General features: G+C 31.9%; 1 protein-coding gene across 2 annotated transcripts in view; it reads left to right on the plus strand.

The window, feature by feature from the left end:
- Positions 1–17600, plus strand: part of LOC132708634 (apolipophorins) — a 219457-nt gene that overhangs the window by 183657 nt on the left and 18200 nt on the right. Inside the window, exons 44-48 of one of the 2 annotated variants that reach the window (XM_060681081.1) lie at positions 783–1194; positions 1252–1363; positions 12520–12649; positions 12715–12926; positions 15383–15539. In XM_060681081.1, coding sequence (XP_060537064.1) covers positions 783–1194; positions 1252–1363; positions 12520–12649; positions 12715–12926; positions 15383–15539 — 1023 coding nt within the window. Of the gene's footprint in view, positions 1–782; positions 1195–1251; positions 1364–12519; positions 12650–12714; positions 12927–15382; positions 15540–17600 lie in introns of those variants that run through there. The other variant, XM_060681082.1, reaches the window with a different exon arrangement.

Consider the following 17600-nt stretch of genomic DNA (forward strand, 5'->3'; position numbering starts at 1 on the left):
GATTTGGTCTATTTCCTTACGGGTATGATGAATTCTTTCTCAAAGTAAAGCGAAACTAGATTTTCGAAAAATTTTATAAGCGGACGAGGTTTTGGCATGATGGGGTATTTTAAGAAAATTGGGGATGACGTTATGGTCTCTACAACGTAACAAAAATGTCAGTGTACCTAGTAATCTTACCAGTTTCAATCGGTGATCTTCTAACTTTCTGCTTTTACGCTTGATGGCCTCTCCATAAAGGTTTGTTAATTTTTCAAAGAAACTTCCACTGGCTACTGTAATACTTTTTATAAAACTTCTGCTGGCTTCTTCAGAGCTTGACTGAAACTGTTTTAGGAGGAATCTAGAAGTTTTATAAAAAGTATGGTTTTTGATATGTATGTTGTAAAGTTTACATTAGTTTTTAGTTTAAGTAGATTTGTTTATTTCGTTTTCTAAAATAAAAATATGTAGTTACCTAGATAATTTTTTTTGTATTGTTTTATACTTCTGCTTATAGAGTACTCATTTTCTGGTGCCTAGAAGGTACTTTATAACTGGAGTTCGCGTTCAAAATAAAACATAACCACTAAAAGTCTCGAGAATTTATGATATTTCATTTTTGTTTTCAACGATGGATTTAACGACAGCATTTACGCAATTTTTCGCCAGAGGAAAGGAGAATGGTATTTTTTTAAAAGTTGTTTGTATTGTTCGTGCAGTTATCGTACATTTTCATTCGAAATTTAGGCTACCCCGTTATATAATATCGTCTATCGCCAACCGTTCACTTTCGTTTTAAGATTTCCTTTACATTCGAAAGAACAAAATTATCGAGTCGGCATACTTTATGGAATTCACGAAGTTCTCGAAAGATGTCGATAGATTCTACAAAGATATCACAGGAAATAACACCGTGGAAGCCATTTATAAATACAGCAGTATCGCCTGGAATTTTTTGAACGAGAAGTACATCAATCATATTCCATTTGGAAAAGAACTGGAAGCCGTCGTAATGGAGATCTGGGCCGAGTTAAAGCAACTGGGTGACATCCCATCTATTAAATATTTAACGGAGAAATACCATAATACCGCAGACATTGTTAAATATTACTATAAATATTTCCAAGTCGAGTATCGAGTTCACAAGCTCATTCGGTTTATTTATAGAAAATTGTCGGAAATGACTATAAAGGCACTCGAATTTGAAAACAGGTAATATTGCACTTGCACTCGTTTAGACCGATTGTTTACATTTTGGCTTCTGTCTAGGCAAAGGGAAGCCAAAACCAAGTTTGTATACGACCCCAACGAAGGAGTTATGTTGATGGAACAAAAACTTCCGATGTCATGGCACGCGTTCAATGAAACGCCAAAATTTCAGGTAGGTGTGGCGTTTTTTTTCTTTACTTTTCCGAATTTTTCTCTATTTCTAATATCCTCTAAAAATCGAATACCATGAATTTTTGAGTCTCCCTCTACCAATGAAGACGAAACCTATTATATTATTAATTTAAACAAGAGGTGAATTTCAAAAATATCCTATAAGTTAATCGTTTTTTTTTTTAATTATCGCTTAAAAACAAAAATTCAACAATTAGTAAGATTGGCGGTAGCGTGGAGGGCAACAATTTCTATATTGATGAAATTTCGTAAAATTTTTGTAAAATTTAGAATTTTTATAATTTGGTTTTTTGCATATGCAATTTCGATTGTCTTTGATGGTTTAAATATTTTTTCATTGATTAGAAATTAATCTTTTTAGTTTTGTAAAGCCACAGAAAATATTACTTATTTTGATATTAAATCTTTTTTGCGCATACAATTTCTATTGCCTTTGGTACAACCTTTGATTGTATAAAGGTTTTCCTTTTATTGGATACTAACCCTTCCCTTTTTTTTTGTTAGGCCAATCTCTAACAAAATGAAATACATTATGGATTTTGATATTAAATTTTGTAGTAATAAGATAAAAAGATAAAAAGTAGAAGTTTAAAAAAAAAACGTAACAATGAATATTGCAACAAGCTGCGCTATAATTTTTCAGTTTTTTTTTTAATTTTTGTGTTAATTAAAATTTGTTTTCTGTTCCTTTGTTTCTTTCAACGAAACACTAAAATTGCAGGTAATTGTACCTATTTTTCTTCCTTTAGCTTTCCGAATTTTTCTCTATTTAAAATATCCTCTAAAAATCAAATACTATGAATTGAATGAAGGATTCCGATGAAGACGAAACCTATTATATTATTAATTTAAACCAGAGGTGAATCTCAAAAATACCTTATAAGTTAATCCTTTTTTTTTTAAATTAACGCTTAAAGACAAAAATTCAACAATTAATAATATTGGCTGTCGCTTGGAGGGCAACAAATTGTAATGTTGAAATTTTGTAAAATTTTTGTTAAATTTGGGTGCTATAATTTTACAGCTTTGTTTTTTTTTTTAATTTTTGTGTTAATTAAATTTTTGTTTGCTTTTCTTTTGTTTCACTATTTCAGAAAAAAAATAGTCTCTGGGTTATCAACATACAGGTTATCTATATTTTATTTAACAATTATAGTCATATTTTTTACGCATAATAGGCCATTTTAAATCCACTTGGAAGTGTGAAAAACTAATTAATAAATAAATTATTCAGTTGTAATTAAGATGGTGCAATATTCTGAATCTTTTGGATTAGCTGTTGTATGGAATGCATTTAACGACCTAAAGAAAAAAGAAACATTTCCATTGTCATTGCAATCATTTTTGTATATATATCGTACCGATTATAGTATACTGTTTCAGGGGATATGACATATCTTTTAATTTTTTTTTTTTTCATTTTTTCATTTATCATTAAAACACGTACTTTATTTTCATAATCGAAAGGATAGACGGAAGGAACGGTTAGTTTGTCTCTAAAAAAATCTTAATAATATACGAAATAATTCATTTGACATATGTGTCTTATACCCTGCATTCTCCAACATTTTTAATTTTCTCTGTCCCCTACAAGAACAAAAGGACTGCTTCTCTAAAGAAAAACTTCGTGAAAGTTATCCTAGTGTGTCAACAAATGTTCGGACATAGTTCAAAGTAATGACGTAACCTTTTAAACCAGTTTCGAAAAAGTTTTAAAATAGTTTGATCCGCCAGAAAGGAAAATACGTTTTCATTTTTATTTCTCCCCAACGATTTTCTGAAAGAATATAAACGTACAGGTTGGCTATGCGCGACATATATTCCGTTGTCTAGTTCATACGTCTGTAGGTTTTGGAGAATAAAGTTGATTTATCCTGAAAATTTCATTTGGAAAAACTTATACGTAGAAAATTAGTTTTTTCGCTCCTAAAATCTCCGTTTTATTGAGATCATTATGGAATTGGATTATTTGTATTCTTCAATATTTTTTTATGGTGTTTCTCGTGTCCTCATTGTTTTTTTTTCTTTCACTATCGCTGAGCCTTTAAATTTTAAATGAGCTCTCGCGCATCAGGTGCGGCGGGCGTTTATTACATGTTTCGACGAATTTTAAAATATCGCTTCACACTTCATAAATTTGTTAAACTTTAAAATATTACAGGGAGACAGTAGTTGCCGAATCTAGATCTAACGGCGGTTAAATCGGTAAACCGCCCGAAATGCGGCTCAAATAATTTATTTATCGTAAAGGTTTTCGTTCTAATGCTTGACGAGTTCATTTCATCACCGCACATCAGTGTCGGAGAAGGATCCCGTGTAATACAAGAGATATCGGGTTATTTTGGTGAACGACTTTATCGATTCTAACGTTTTTATCCGCAGGTCGACTTTCTTCTCCCATGCAGATTTATTTAACTTTGAGAGAAATAAGAATGATATTGCTTTTAACTTAAAAGCGGAAATAAAAGCGCTCAAAGCGTCTAAAAGATTTTCCGAATAGTATTTCATTTAAGTAAAAAGGCGCATATAAATCAGTGGTTCTCTAAGTAAGGTAAATAATGAATGAAAGAGAGTCGATGTATTAGAACCGCATGTTCGACAGCACTTGAATTGCGTATTTTTCAAGAACTCCTTTCAGGAAGTCCCATTCAGGAAAAATGTATATCCTGTGTATGTTAAGATAGAGATTGCCTCGAACTCTTACTTCTGTCGCCTTTGAAGACCTGCTTCAAATGATGTAAAATAATTGATAAATATGTTTATCTTACTGGCAAAGTTTGAAATTTAGAACTGTGTGTATATAATTATAGTATCTGCATAGATATAAGAAAGTGACTAACTGATACGAATTAAGGAAAGACCGGGCAAGCTGTAAGAATGAAATATGGCTGAACAGGTCCTTACTTTGATTAGAATTAAATTATTTGGGGTTTTGTTAGGAAAGATGGTAAGCAATATTTATTTATTTATGTACCTGCTTAAATTACTTAAAATTATTCACATAATATATCAGTATCACTATCGTTATCATCGCCTATTGTTATTTGTTCTATTTTATTTGCAATATGGAAATACGACTGTTCTGCTTTTTCTATATGTTTAACAGAATTTGCCAAACTTTGTGGAGGGATGTTAAAAACTTCGGTTTCTATAAGTTTGAGGACATTGGAGTTAACACGGGGAAAACATTGGTACGACGAATGGCAGATTTCAATTGGTGCCAAATACAGTGGTAAGGTGGAAGCCTTAAATTTGTATGCCCTAGATTTTTTTCATAATTATCACGGACGTATTCCTTTTGTAGGTTAGTTAATTGCTTTTTGGTATAATCTTCGTGAAAATAAATGTCGTTATTATACAGGCAGTTGTGGATTGTTGCTTTTGTGTCACATGAGGAAGGGGTTTTAGTCAACTGTCGACTGTGATAACTTGCATTGTCCGTTACAAGTACGCTTTTAGGAGGAATGTTTGGAACTAGTTTGTTTTTAAACCAACTTTCAAATAAATCAGCGGTGGTTTCTTCATGCTAATCCAGAGAAGAATCTTTAATATTTTTCGCAGACAGAGAAAGTCCATTTGGAATCCAACCATCTTTAGAGCGAGCATGCAAAATAGTTATTCTCTTACCTCTTTTTGATGGCGCGTTTGTTTTACACTTATCAGTTGAGTCAACCTAACCCTTTTCCGGGGTATCTTAACTGTCGAACCAGGTTTAATCCAAGTAAATAATTGGTTTTTGTTGTTCTCTGTAAATCCTAATTTTTTAAAACTCGCCTTTTGTCAATTTTTTTACATCTAAAACCCATGTGTTCCATAAGTTAGTTCTGCCACATTTAACACCGGTTTCATCTTTTTCAAGCCTCCTAATTAAGAATCTAATGTAGGCACGCTTTGTTCCTTGTATAACTGGTAAATTTTACGCCGTGTTATATCTTGATCACTTTCATCTACACTTTTATCCACACTCGAGAAAATGTCAGCATCACAAGTCACATTCACAATTTTCCATACAGTTGATGTTGAAATTTTCGTCAATGTGGCCGTTTCTTCTAAAGATGTTTGCTTGCTGGCACCACGTTCAATGAGAGTCAAATAAACATTGTTTATAACTTCCTTAGTGTCAATAGAATAGTGTTTTCTACATTTGGGCGGGAGCATATCTTAAAATACACTAGATTCGCACATATTTTACATAATTCGCACACGATTCAACACACGCTGTATTACACACGAAATAAGAATGATTACTAATAAACTTAAACTAAGTAGTATAACAAACCAAAGAATATTAAACACAGGTAGGTATAAAATTATTTTCTATTACGGACCACAATTTTACCTGAATTTAAATTCCGAAATTATAGGTAATAATCTTGCATTGTATGTTAATGACCACCCTTGGATAATCCCATTCAAAAGCAATTGGTCACTTTCTCATATCTATGAACAGACCATACTAAGTTTTATGCATATAAAAGTAAGACTTTTTTTCCCATAAACATATGTCCACACTTGATTTAATTTCAAGATACAAAGTTTTTTCTTTAATTCGGTTTCTTATTAATTTTTTTGATTTTTATTAAAGGACTTTTAACGCAATTAAAATAAAAGTGTTAATCCCATTGGCGCCCCAGAGCGTAATTTGATTGATATTCTTAGGAAAATTCGTTGTATGGCACTATTTGCTTGTATTTTTATTACCTACTTAAAATTATTCACATAGTATATCAGTATCAATATCGTTATCATGGCCTATTCTAATTATTATTTGTTCTATATTATTTGCAATATGGATATACGATTGTTCTGCTTTTTTGTTTGTTTGTGGGGGGATGTTAAAAACTTCGGTTTCTATAAGTTTGATTACAATATTTTATTGCATTAAGCTATTTAAAATACAATTTATTTGGCCTTTTCCCGTTACTGTCGAAAAATCGATAAAATTGAATTTTTCGAAATGATACGCGGCAGTAATTTTTTTTTACATCTCTGTAACCGTAGGTCCTACAGGACCGCCCTTGGTATGGTACAGATCGAATCAGAAAACTGCTAAAGATGCGATAATTTGATTATGTCGAGAGAGAGTTTTAGGTTTCGTCAATTATACAGGGCGCGAGGTATTTGAAAAAATATCATTCGACGACGCTATTATTTGTACAAATTTTAATATTTAAGAAAGTTTGACTTAACTTTGACGTTCAGCGAGACTCGATGGACGCTTTATACAGGGTGTATGCACAATAAAATTACATGGATTTTACAAAAGTTACATAGTGCTCCACAGGAGCAACGATAGAAAAACAATGCCCTTTACCACAAAAAACCGCAAAGCTTCTTCTTTTTAAAATAAAAAGCTGCTTCGCGCCAGGCGCTACGTTCGATTTTTTCAAAGCACTCTTGTTACTTTCGAAAATCGATGAAATCGAATTTTTCGAAAGTATCTGCGCTCCTATAAACATTTTATATCTCGGTAAAATCGTAAAAAATATGGCTAATTGGTTCAAACGGTGTCATAGGCCGCAACAAGAGCTACAACTTTTGTATTTGCAGTTTTCGTCTATCACATGCGCTGCTTGGAATATTTGGAACAATCCATAATGAAATCTTTATTTCGGGAGGGCTGTCAAGATCTGCTGACGTCATTTATTATTACGGCGCACTGCATGGTTTCAGAAAAAACTTATTTTCTCGAAAACCATTTACTATTTTCAAAAAAATTCTTTAACCAGGACTTGTGGAAAATCCAGGGCTATAACCTCTACTATAACGAACAATGGTTGTATCATATACAGGGTGTGTTGTTTATTTGCAAAAAATATTGGCGATGAATTAAAAACCGTTAAAGATGGGATAATTTTATTTTAACGGTATCGTAAAGCTTGTCGAGAGAGAGTTTCAGGTTTCGTCAATTATACAGGGCGCCAGATATTTGAAAAAATATCATTCGACAACGCTATTATTTGCGCAAATTTTAATATTTACCGATATTTGCTGTAACTTTGAAGTTCGGAAGTTAAGGACATTTTATACAGGGTGCAATTAAATTACATCCATTTTGCGAAAGTTCCATAGTGGTCCGCAGGAGCACGGTAGAAAAACAATGCAAAACAAAAGAAGTTCTTTTCTTTTATAATAAAAACCTGCTTCGCGCTACGCGCTACGAACTTGCCTTGTTCTTGATGAAAATAAATAAAAACGGTACATACTCTTAAAATAATAACTAAAACGGTTTTTATTTTTCTTTTCGAACACAAAGCAGTTTACGAAAAAATGTAATTGAATTGTTTAATCATAAAACATGTTAAACATACAAAAAAGTTGTGGCGTACAATGTTTCTTCCTGGCTATTAACTAGATTACTCTCTGCACCGCCTCTGTCGAATTGCATTAAAGTAGCCCCTTATTACCATAAACGAAAATTTTAAATTTGATCAAAATCACAGAAAAGGTTTTCAATAATTCATTAAAAAAATATATATTAAACGTTTCACATCCTGTATCTCGAAAAAAACGCAGTTAGGACATATGTTTTACGAAAAAAGTTCTCATTTTTACCCTAAACACCGATCTTAATCAGACATTGGATGAAATAAATTATATTATTCACATCTGCTACGCATTTTATTGAATTCCTATTTAATAATTAGCATTGCATGGAAATGTATTTCTAAATTTGACAGGACATGCTTTTGAGCCTGCTAGCTACCTGGAAAAATGTATGTGGTTTGCCTTTCAGATATTCTATACCTGTATCGGCTATTTAGCTTCTACAGTAGCTTGTCCTATGCCAGATAAGTCTACTTACAAGAAAATGAACTTTGTCCTAAGCCAAATCAGTTTAGTTTAGTGTTGGCCAATTATTGGTCCTATCTACCGACCAAGACGGATCAATTTTCTGCAACATTGATAGATATTCAGATAAATAAATATTTATTTGTTTCGGAAACTACAAGAACAGTAGATAAAAACCAGTCATAACAAATTCGTTCAAGCAAACCAACAATAAAAAAATTACAGTGTCCGAACTACACTAACTCAAATATATTGTATTCTATTAATTTTATTTTCTTTATGAGAGTAAAGAATGATATTTATATCATATATATACTTTATCCACCTGCTAATTAACACGTTTTGTAAGATTTAATTTCTTTCTTTTCATCATTCTGCAGTGTAGTCATTTTATTGGCCACACGAGGGATTTTTTGTTACTAACTGCACAATTAAAATACTAACATTGCAAAAAATTGGTGCATGTTTCATAATCATATCAAGTACACTTGAAATATTTGCTAGTTAAATGGCGTACAGGGCGGGACAAAAAATACAAAAATTGCAGAAGAGTAAAGTGCCCAAATTTGTGTAGAATTATAAGTTATCCCTTAATATCAGGTCAGGGAATACTGATATAAAAAGTTTTTTGTTCGAGAAATCTTAATTTCTTTACCTTTTGTCCAATAATTTTTCCTACTCCCGCCTGTAAAATACCTAATTACACACCGATCTAGCATGCGGGGAACGTCATTTTACCACGTCAGTTTCGTTTCCCACGGATCCGAGCCACTTCGGACATTTCCTGGATTTTACCGCACGGATTTGTCGAATGTCGAATGTCGAATCGAATTTTGACGTTTGTCAATTCTGACGGTCATGTCAGTGAATGTATTTGTTTTTTTGCGAAAATGCACCCAAAAACTAACGGTCGTAGAAGAAGCAACACTTTCGGTAAACTTTTTAACTCACTCGTTTATTAAAAACTCGCTCCGCTCGTGTCAAATAAACTCGTGAGTCAAATGCCGTTTACCGCACTTGTTGCATAATATACTATTAAATTTTTTACTTTTACATTTTTGCCCTTTTAAATTTAAATTAAAAAATTAAATTAAATTAACTAAACGCAAATTTTATGTTTTTCATAACACTTAATATTTTATAAAAATTCTTTTTAAGTAGCCAAGCTTTGTTAATTATAAAAAACATAGTGATATGTCATCATTTAAATAGCAAAATTTTTATTTCAATGATTTATTACAAAGATTTAGTAATGAAAATAACCATAAAAACTTACAAATTTTAACCAGTTTATAACAACGTAATTTAAAAAATAGGAAAAATTACAAGTTTTAAGAAATTATGAATAATTGTAATTATCGTAATTGTACGATCATAAAATTCGCAAATGGTGTAATATTTCTGCAATATAGTCTTATTGAATTTTCAAGTTCTTCAACGTTATTAAATGGTCGATCACTATAATCAAAATCCCGTTTGCTTTCGTTTTTATTAAATTCATTTTCATTCATTTGAACTAAACTTTTTAATTTTTTCACGTTGAAATAATTAAAGCATTGTTAAAAAGTGTGTAGTGTCTCTTCAAAATAATCGTACCTGAAGTAAGATACTGAAGTGAACCAGGAATTAAAATTTAATTTTGATTTAACCCGTATATTAATGAATGTATAGACCCATAACAAAAATATTGAAACTAGGATTTTTGTTTTTAATGTAGGATTATTTGCCATTGAACGAATGCATTATGCAGAAACCTATATTTGTCGTATTTTTGAACAATTTACGAGAAAAATGACCGCCGTCAGATTATTGGGGTTTTATTTTTGTGAATATTTGAAATTTTAATGTTTCAGTGATCCCTGATGGATATCGAAAAAAATATTATCATCCACGCTTCGGCGGTGGCGTTAAATTTTATTTTTATCCTAGAGATGAAACTTTTCTAATATCAGCGTAACACATACCGAGGCAAAAAATGAACAATTTTGGAGTTTGGAGCTTTATTATTTTGCGAAACTCTTTTTCTTTTGATACCCTCGGGGTATGTATGTCAGCTGGGTACGACATCTTTCTATTCATGACCTGAGAAAAATCACCCTCCATTGTGTGCTATTAAAATTTATTGTTTTATATAATAGAATGTAATAATTATATAACAACAACCATATAGACCGTTAAAAATAAATAATTAAAAATACTGTACTCCGAAGTATCTGGTGCATAAAAAATAGAGTTTCATGCGTTTTTATTGGCTTATTTTACGGATTTGTTAAAAGCGGGGAATGTTTAATACAATAATTACCTAGGGATTTGATACATGATTTTTATGCGCACTACTCTATTATATTTTGGTGTAAAACTTGATGACCTGCGCAATAAAATCGCAAAAATCCTGACATTTTTCGCTTCTCGGTTTTATTAGCTCTATTGTCTCCACTCTTTATTTTAACAAAAGTAATGCAGATATGCCATTACTAAATTTTATTTTCATATTAATGATGCTTTAAATAATTAAATTTTTTTTCCCGATGTCTCTTAGCGTGTCCACTTTTTAACGATTTTTTTAATATTTTATCTATTTCGCTACAGGCTAAATGAAAAATGAAAAGATATTTTTACCAATATTTTTTTAAACCTGGAATAATTTGAATTCTTTTTGAAACTCAACCGCTTGTTTGAATCTGTTTTTGTTGTTTAGAACATAGTTTACAGTATACCGGGTGACACAAGAAAGTGAGAAAACTCTTTAACTTTTAAACTGCGAATTGAAATTTGGAAGGGTTACTGTAGACTGAATGTCCAATTTTTTGACAATGTGTTGTCACTTCCGGTTTGAGCGGAAGACAGTAACTTTCGAATTTTATATGGCACACCCTATATTTTTGCATTCTTGGATTCATTTTACGTAGGATAGGACGGTTTTTCTCTTTTTTTTTCTGTTTTTTAATTTTTACTTAATTTTTGAAAATAATAAATAGATACTATTACCGGGTCACCTGATCATGGCAAAAATTATAAATGAAACTTTTCTCTACTCCTCTAATGGCAAATAGCATTTAATGTAACAAACTATAAATTTCTAACGTAGTTTTTTCTAATTCCATCCTAGTTCGAACAAAAACTTTTTAAAACCGGTATTTTGACACAAAAAATTTTCAAAATCCTTTTAAAAATAAGCTCACAGGAAGGAAAAAGCCAGATAGTAAATATATTTTTATAAAACAAAATCGGTAACATGTCGATTATTTTGCAGCTTTCTAAAGAAAGAATGTGCAGGAAGGCGACGTCCCGCATAGCGGGCTGCATACAATGCACGGGCCTGTCGAGAGTTTTTTCTGCATTCCCCGTATGTCAGAAACACTTTTTTCTCCTTTTGTAAATCCATTATTGTTTTCCATGATAATCATCATCATAATCATCAGATAAAAATGTACAAACAGTCAGAATTTTCAATCATTTCGAATTGATGATGAATAGAAGCAAAGCCCCCTAAATAATATTTCGTTTTTATAAAAATGTATTGGTAAATGTTTTTTTATTTTGATTTTGAAAATTTTGGTGTAAAAATGTTGCAAAAAAAGTACCGGTTTTAAAAAGTTTTTGTTCGCACTAGGGTGCTACTTGAGAAAACTAGGTTCTCCTAAAACATTAATAGTTCATTATATTAAATGCTATTTGCCATTAGACAAGTAAAGAAAAGCTTCATTTACAATTTTTCCCATGATGAGGTGATTGTTATGCAACAAGTGCGGTAAACGGCATTTGACTCACGAGTTTTTAAGTAACTCAAACGTCAAAATTCAAAACGTTCGATTGAAGTGGTTCGGATCCGTCGGAAACGAAACTGACGTGGTAAAGTGACGCTTCCCGCACGCTAGATCGGTGTGTAATTAGGTATTTTATAGACGAGAGTAGAAAAATAGTATTTATGAAGGTCACAGCCTCCTAGACACAATTTTTAAAAATTAAATAAAAACAAAAGAGAAAAACCGCGCTATTCTACGTAGAATGATCTCTTGGACATTGGACATTGACTAGTTATTGTCCAAAAATTGTAAATCTAAAATCTAAAAATCAAATTAAAAGTTATACAGTGTTTCTTGTGTCGCCCGTATACTGTGTTGTCCACCTCACTGCACACTGTTTTTATAGTCTTACGGTGACTACTCTTTTAAACCTAATTCTTGATAGGATTACTTAATCTATTCAAAAATAGTTTTATGTGTTCCGAGGTTTGCAAAATATCAGAGTAACACGGCTCACCGTTCCGTGAATTTTGACGTTTTATCCCGAAGCGCGGTAACGTGGTCTTTTTTTTCTTTTAAAAAATGAATATAATTCCAGGAAATACCCGAAATTAAGATATTTTACGACGTATATAACTACTTAGCGACATCGCAGGCGTCGTTTTGGAGCTTTTATTACGACTATAAGCCGTACACCAACCCGTCAGAATGGCTGCCTCCTTTCAAAGGTGACAAGATTTTCATTTGCACGACGAAATACACCGTTATGTTTAATATCTCGCGCTCTTTTCAGGCCACGCGATGCTGATGGGATCCAGGCATTATGTTACATTCGACAAAAAGTATTACGAATTCAGCAGCGGCAGTTGCACTTATTTACTGACTGCCGATTTTGCAGTGCGTAATTTTACTTTGTTGGTTTCGTACGACGACTCTTCAGGATCTACCAACCGTCTCACGCTGCTGATGAACAAAACCCTAGTAAACATTGACTTATTTAAAGACGTAAGTAACCTCCCTATTGTTACTAAAATACCGTCCCTCCAAAAACAAACGGAATATGTGTCCTTCCGTTTTCATTGTCTGACTAACGTTTCTTTTAAGATGACTGGACGTAAAACATGGTCCTTTGAGAAAGACGGGTCCTTTGTTTAAATACAAACAAGCTTTAATTGACGTGAAAATGTCCCGAAAAGGGAAGATTTTTCAGACAAACGCACATTGTCCTTTTTCCGTTGTTTCGTTCACTTTAACGTGTGACAAAAAGAGCGTCTCTTCTTTTTTTATGTTCGTCGGATGGGCCTTGCTTGAATTCGGGAATATTTTATTTATTCGATTTTTGCGAGACCTCAGTTAAATCTTCCACATCGATGTCCTAATCAATTGTTTGCTTTAATTTTTTTTTGTTAAGTTATGGTTTCCGAAAATGTTGAAAAACTCATACATTTTTAACCTTTCGCCAATAAGGGCTTGTGCAATATTAGAGGGAATTGAACAAAAAGTTAAAAATAAAAACAGCTTGGATTATTTTGAACATTTTATTTATTATAATTTTACTTATATATTATATTATTTCAAATTTTTCACCTGGAACACCTTATATGTTAATACTGATTTGAATATATTTATATTTGAATATAAGGTTTAAATTCAACATTTCGGAACTATGGACGTAGGTATTTCAATCTTGTTTCAAATTCTCTCTGCAAGTTTCGAAATTATTCTTCGCCATCTTCAGCACGAAAAAAATTTCAAAAATATTTTTTTTCAAGAATAGACTCCTAAAAATATCTGTAGCGAACTTTGAAACATCCTGTAGAATTGAAGAACATTTAAAACACTTTCAATTCTCCTATAGCCATGAATTCCGTAACACAAGATCTTGACAGCAATAGTTGTTGTTATACTATTAAAAAATTTTGACATTTCCTTTATCCGCTATTGATTGTTTTTATTATTTTTTTCTTTCGTTCATGATGTTTACTATGGAATAAGAAATTGATATTGTAGAATGTTATTTATGAATAATAATAAAAGCGAATCTATAGATGATGAGAAACTACATGAATAAATTTCGACTCAGCTTAGGAGTGGGGAGGCCTACATTAAAAAAAGAAAAGACGTCTTCAGATACTCAGTGAAGAAAACCTGCTAAATCTTCTATTGCACTTTGAAGACAGTCCTGAAGCATCCACCCGCCAATCATCTTTGAATCTCAATGTTAAAAGAACATCATTGCAATCTTGCCTTCGGATTCAATAGAAGCCCTACAATCATTTGCCTGTGCAGAAAATCGAATTTTAATGTCAGGTTACAGCTCTACAATATTTTTATGGACAGAAAATAAATTTGTTGATGACATTATTTGGAGTGATTTCACCACTTCAGTTCAAATATTCAGTCACAAAAGCATTCATTACAGGAGTCTGTAGAATTTCAGTGAAGGTGTGGTGCGTGATTTGGAAAAATAAAATGGTAGACGCAATGTTTTTTGAAGGTAATTGAGGCTTTAATAAGCACCAGCGGAGGGACGAGCAAATTTACAACTCTAGTCCTGCCATAGAATACTATTTAAGTACACGGAATAGGGAATGGTGATTATCTTTGGCCCCCAAGGAGCCCGGCTTAACTCCACTTCATGGGGTACTTTTAAAAGCCAGTGTTCCATTTGAAATAAAAAAAGTTGAAAGTGTACAAAAGTACAAATTAACTTTTTATTCAATCCTTCCTGATATTAAATAGGTGCCTCATAAACAGGCCACCCTGTACAATATACATCGCAGGCGCTGTAGCTAATAGTTTTAAGGGAGCTACGTGATGCCAAAGGAGTTATCTTTGTCATTTTACGTTATCCTTAATGTTTTTAAATCAACCGTAATTATTTTTGTGTCTCAAATTTTTTTATTTGGGCGTGACACTCGAATTTATTGTAGAATGTGCCACATGTGACTAACAACTTCCGAAATTTAGTGTTTGTATAATTTAGCTTTGTGAATATAAAAAGGTGTCAAAAGTACCTCTCAAAATCAGTCTATGTAATGTCAATTCATTTCATTCCTCGACATCTTTAAATCACGTATGACTATTTTCGCAGAATTTTGAATTTGGAGAGAAACTGGAATTTATTACATAAGGCACCACATGCGACTAATAACTTTGAAAATATTTAATTTATTTAATTTATTTAATTAATTTGGTTCACCAGCTATTTTCTACATATAAACTGTCCCAAAAAAAATCGGTAAAATGTCGTCCATTGTCTTTTCCTATCTTATAATTTCTGGGATCGAGCACTGTATGTATACATCTGCTCCCACGATGGAAAGGATTTCATCGCTGCAGTAATTAAAAATTGATTGATTATAAAAGTTTCGAAAGTTTTAGTTAATAATCGGGCAATTACGATCTAATTGACTATGAAAGATTTCCACGGTTTTTTGAAAACAATAACTCATTTTCAGACGGTGACGATCGATAGTTCGGGAAAACAGCCGCTACCGTTCCAAATCGGCGAAAATCGTTTGTATAGAGACGCAGACATCCTCAGAGTCGAAAGTAATTCCGAATTCCTGCTTGAATGCAATATGAAGTTTCAAATATGCATATTTGAGATATCAGGTAAATATGGCAACTTGTATTTTATTGCATATAAAACAACGATTTCTGAAAAATGGATATCTGTGTACCCATAGAGCGCCTTGCAATTTGTGTTAGCCGGTGCAACGTCGAAATGTACCTGCGTTTGTTCATTTGGCGGATTTTTATACAAATTGGGGCTTTAAGTCGCACATATTATATATATAGCAAGCTAGCAAAATTTAAAATCTACTCTCTCACCAAAACTAATCAAAAAAATCAATTCGAATAAAATTATTTCAAGCGGCAATGGATAACAATCTCCAAAACTGCCAAAGCTGGGGGTTTTTGAACATATAGACTTCAAAAGTGCTAAGTTAGATTTACCACTTTTATCTTAAATGGAATGCCCTGTTTATGATGTTGCTATTAATTATGTCGAATTATGTCAGGTCCCGTAATTTTGTTTCTATTAACTGCTGAGTATCTGCAATACCAAAAATCTGTTAAAAAAATAATTATTATAATTTTGAACTGAGGTGGCTTTTACTTGATGAAAATCCATTTAACAAAATAAATAAAAACTAAAAGTTCGGATTTTCACGAAATTATATATTTTGACACGACAATTGTTTCGACAACATCGTGTCTTTATCAAATACAATATTTTCAAACTACCTGCTACAATATATACCGAAAAAAACAAGAAAACCTTAATTAATATTGTTGTTAACAATTATGAATCCACAACCGCCGAAATTATATTCTCTAGTTAAATTATATAAACAAGATATGTCCATTAGACCAGTCGTGCCTTACGTAAATATTTTAAAATTCCACACAAATTTTAAACGAAAATTTGTAATAAAAAAATATTTTGAATTAATCAACAAAATTAAAGATATCAAAATCCCTTCTAACGCAGCGCTATTGTCTTTTGATGTACAAAACTTAGTTCCTAGCATTCCACCTATGGGTGTGATAGATTTAGTAGATTTCGCCCTAACTCGGAAACAGGTTAACCCATTGGTGAAACAAGATTTAATAGATTGCTTAATAGTATCTTTAGACCAAAATCATTTGGAATTTAATGGACAGATTTACATTTCTAAGGTAGGTTTGATTGTGGGAAACCCACTTAGTCCTCTGTTAGCCGAGATTTTTATTTACTTTATTTTTTATTTATTAAGAACGTCCTTTAAGTAAAAGTTTTCTATGGTGGTATAGATACGTGGATGATGTCTTTGCTTGCTTTGTTGGAACGGACAGACAATTGAATTGTTTTTTAAATTACATTAACTCAATACATAATCGTATAAAATTCACTATCGAGATTGAACAGGATAACTATTAATTTTCTAGACTTATCTATTACGAAAACGCCAGACAAATTAGATTTTTTCATTTACTATAAACCTTCACACACTGACACAGTCATACATAACAGCTCAAATCACCTTTATACACACAAAATGGCTCCATTTCACTATTTAATACACAGACTTCTTAATACGCCCCTCTCAACAGAATATTGCAACAAAGAACTTAATATCATTAAACAAATTGCACTGAACAACGGCTACAATCCGTCCATTATCGATAAAATTATAAATAAAAAACAAATCCAGACAACAGTAAACTCTATAAAAATTTTTAAAAAACAATAAAACGAAATGTCCAAAATCTCAAAAATCAGGTGTCCACAGGTTAAAATGCGAATCTAATCGTAAAATTTATATTGGACAGATAGATCCTTCAAGAAACGCATTAACGGACATAAAAGAGCGTTTAAAAACAATAGTCTAGATTCTAATTATGCCTCACACTTAAGCACAGACAAAACATTTTTGATGACAATTTTGATATTTTATATACGGCCACAAAAAGTAGAAAAGTAAATTTATTGAAAGCCATGGACATTAACAAAATGAGACATTGAGATATATTGCTTAACGATCAATTAGATTTAAATACCTCTCCATTACTAAAATTCTCACAATAACTTAAATTAAGGTTTTATTATCATTTTTCGGTATATATAATAGCAGGTAGTTTGTTAATATTACATTTGATAGACACGGTGTTGTCAAAACAATTGTCATG

The sequence above is a fragment of the Cylas formicarius genome, unplaced genomic scaffold (genome assembly GCF_029955315.1).
Source record: "Cylas formicarius isolate icCylForm1 unplaced genomic scaffold, icCylForm1.1 PGA_scaffold_12__32_contigs__length_19106922, whole genome shotgun sequence".
In the NCBI taxonomy this organism is placed as follows: domain Eukaryota; kingdom Metazoa; phylum Arthropoda; class Insecta; order Coleoptera; family Brentidae; genus Cylas; species Cylas formicarius.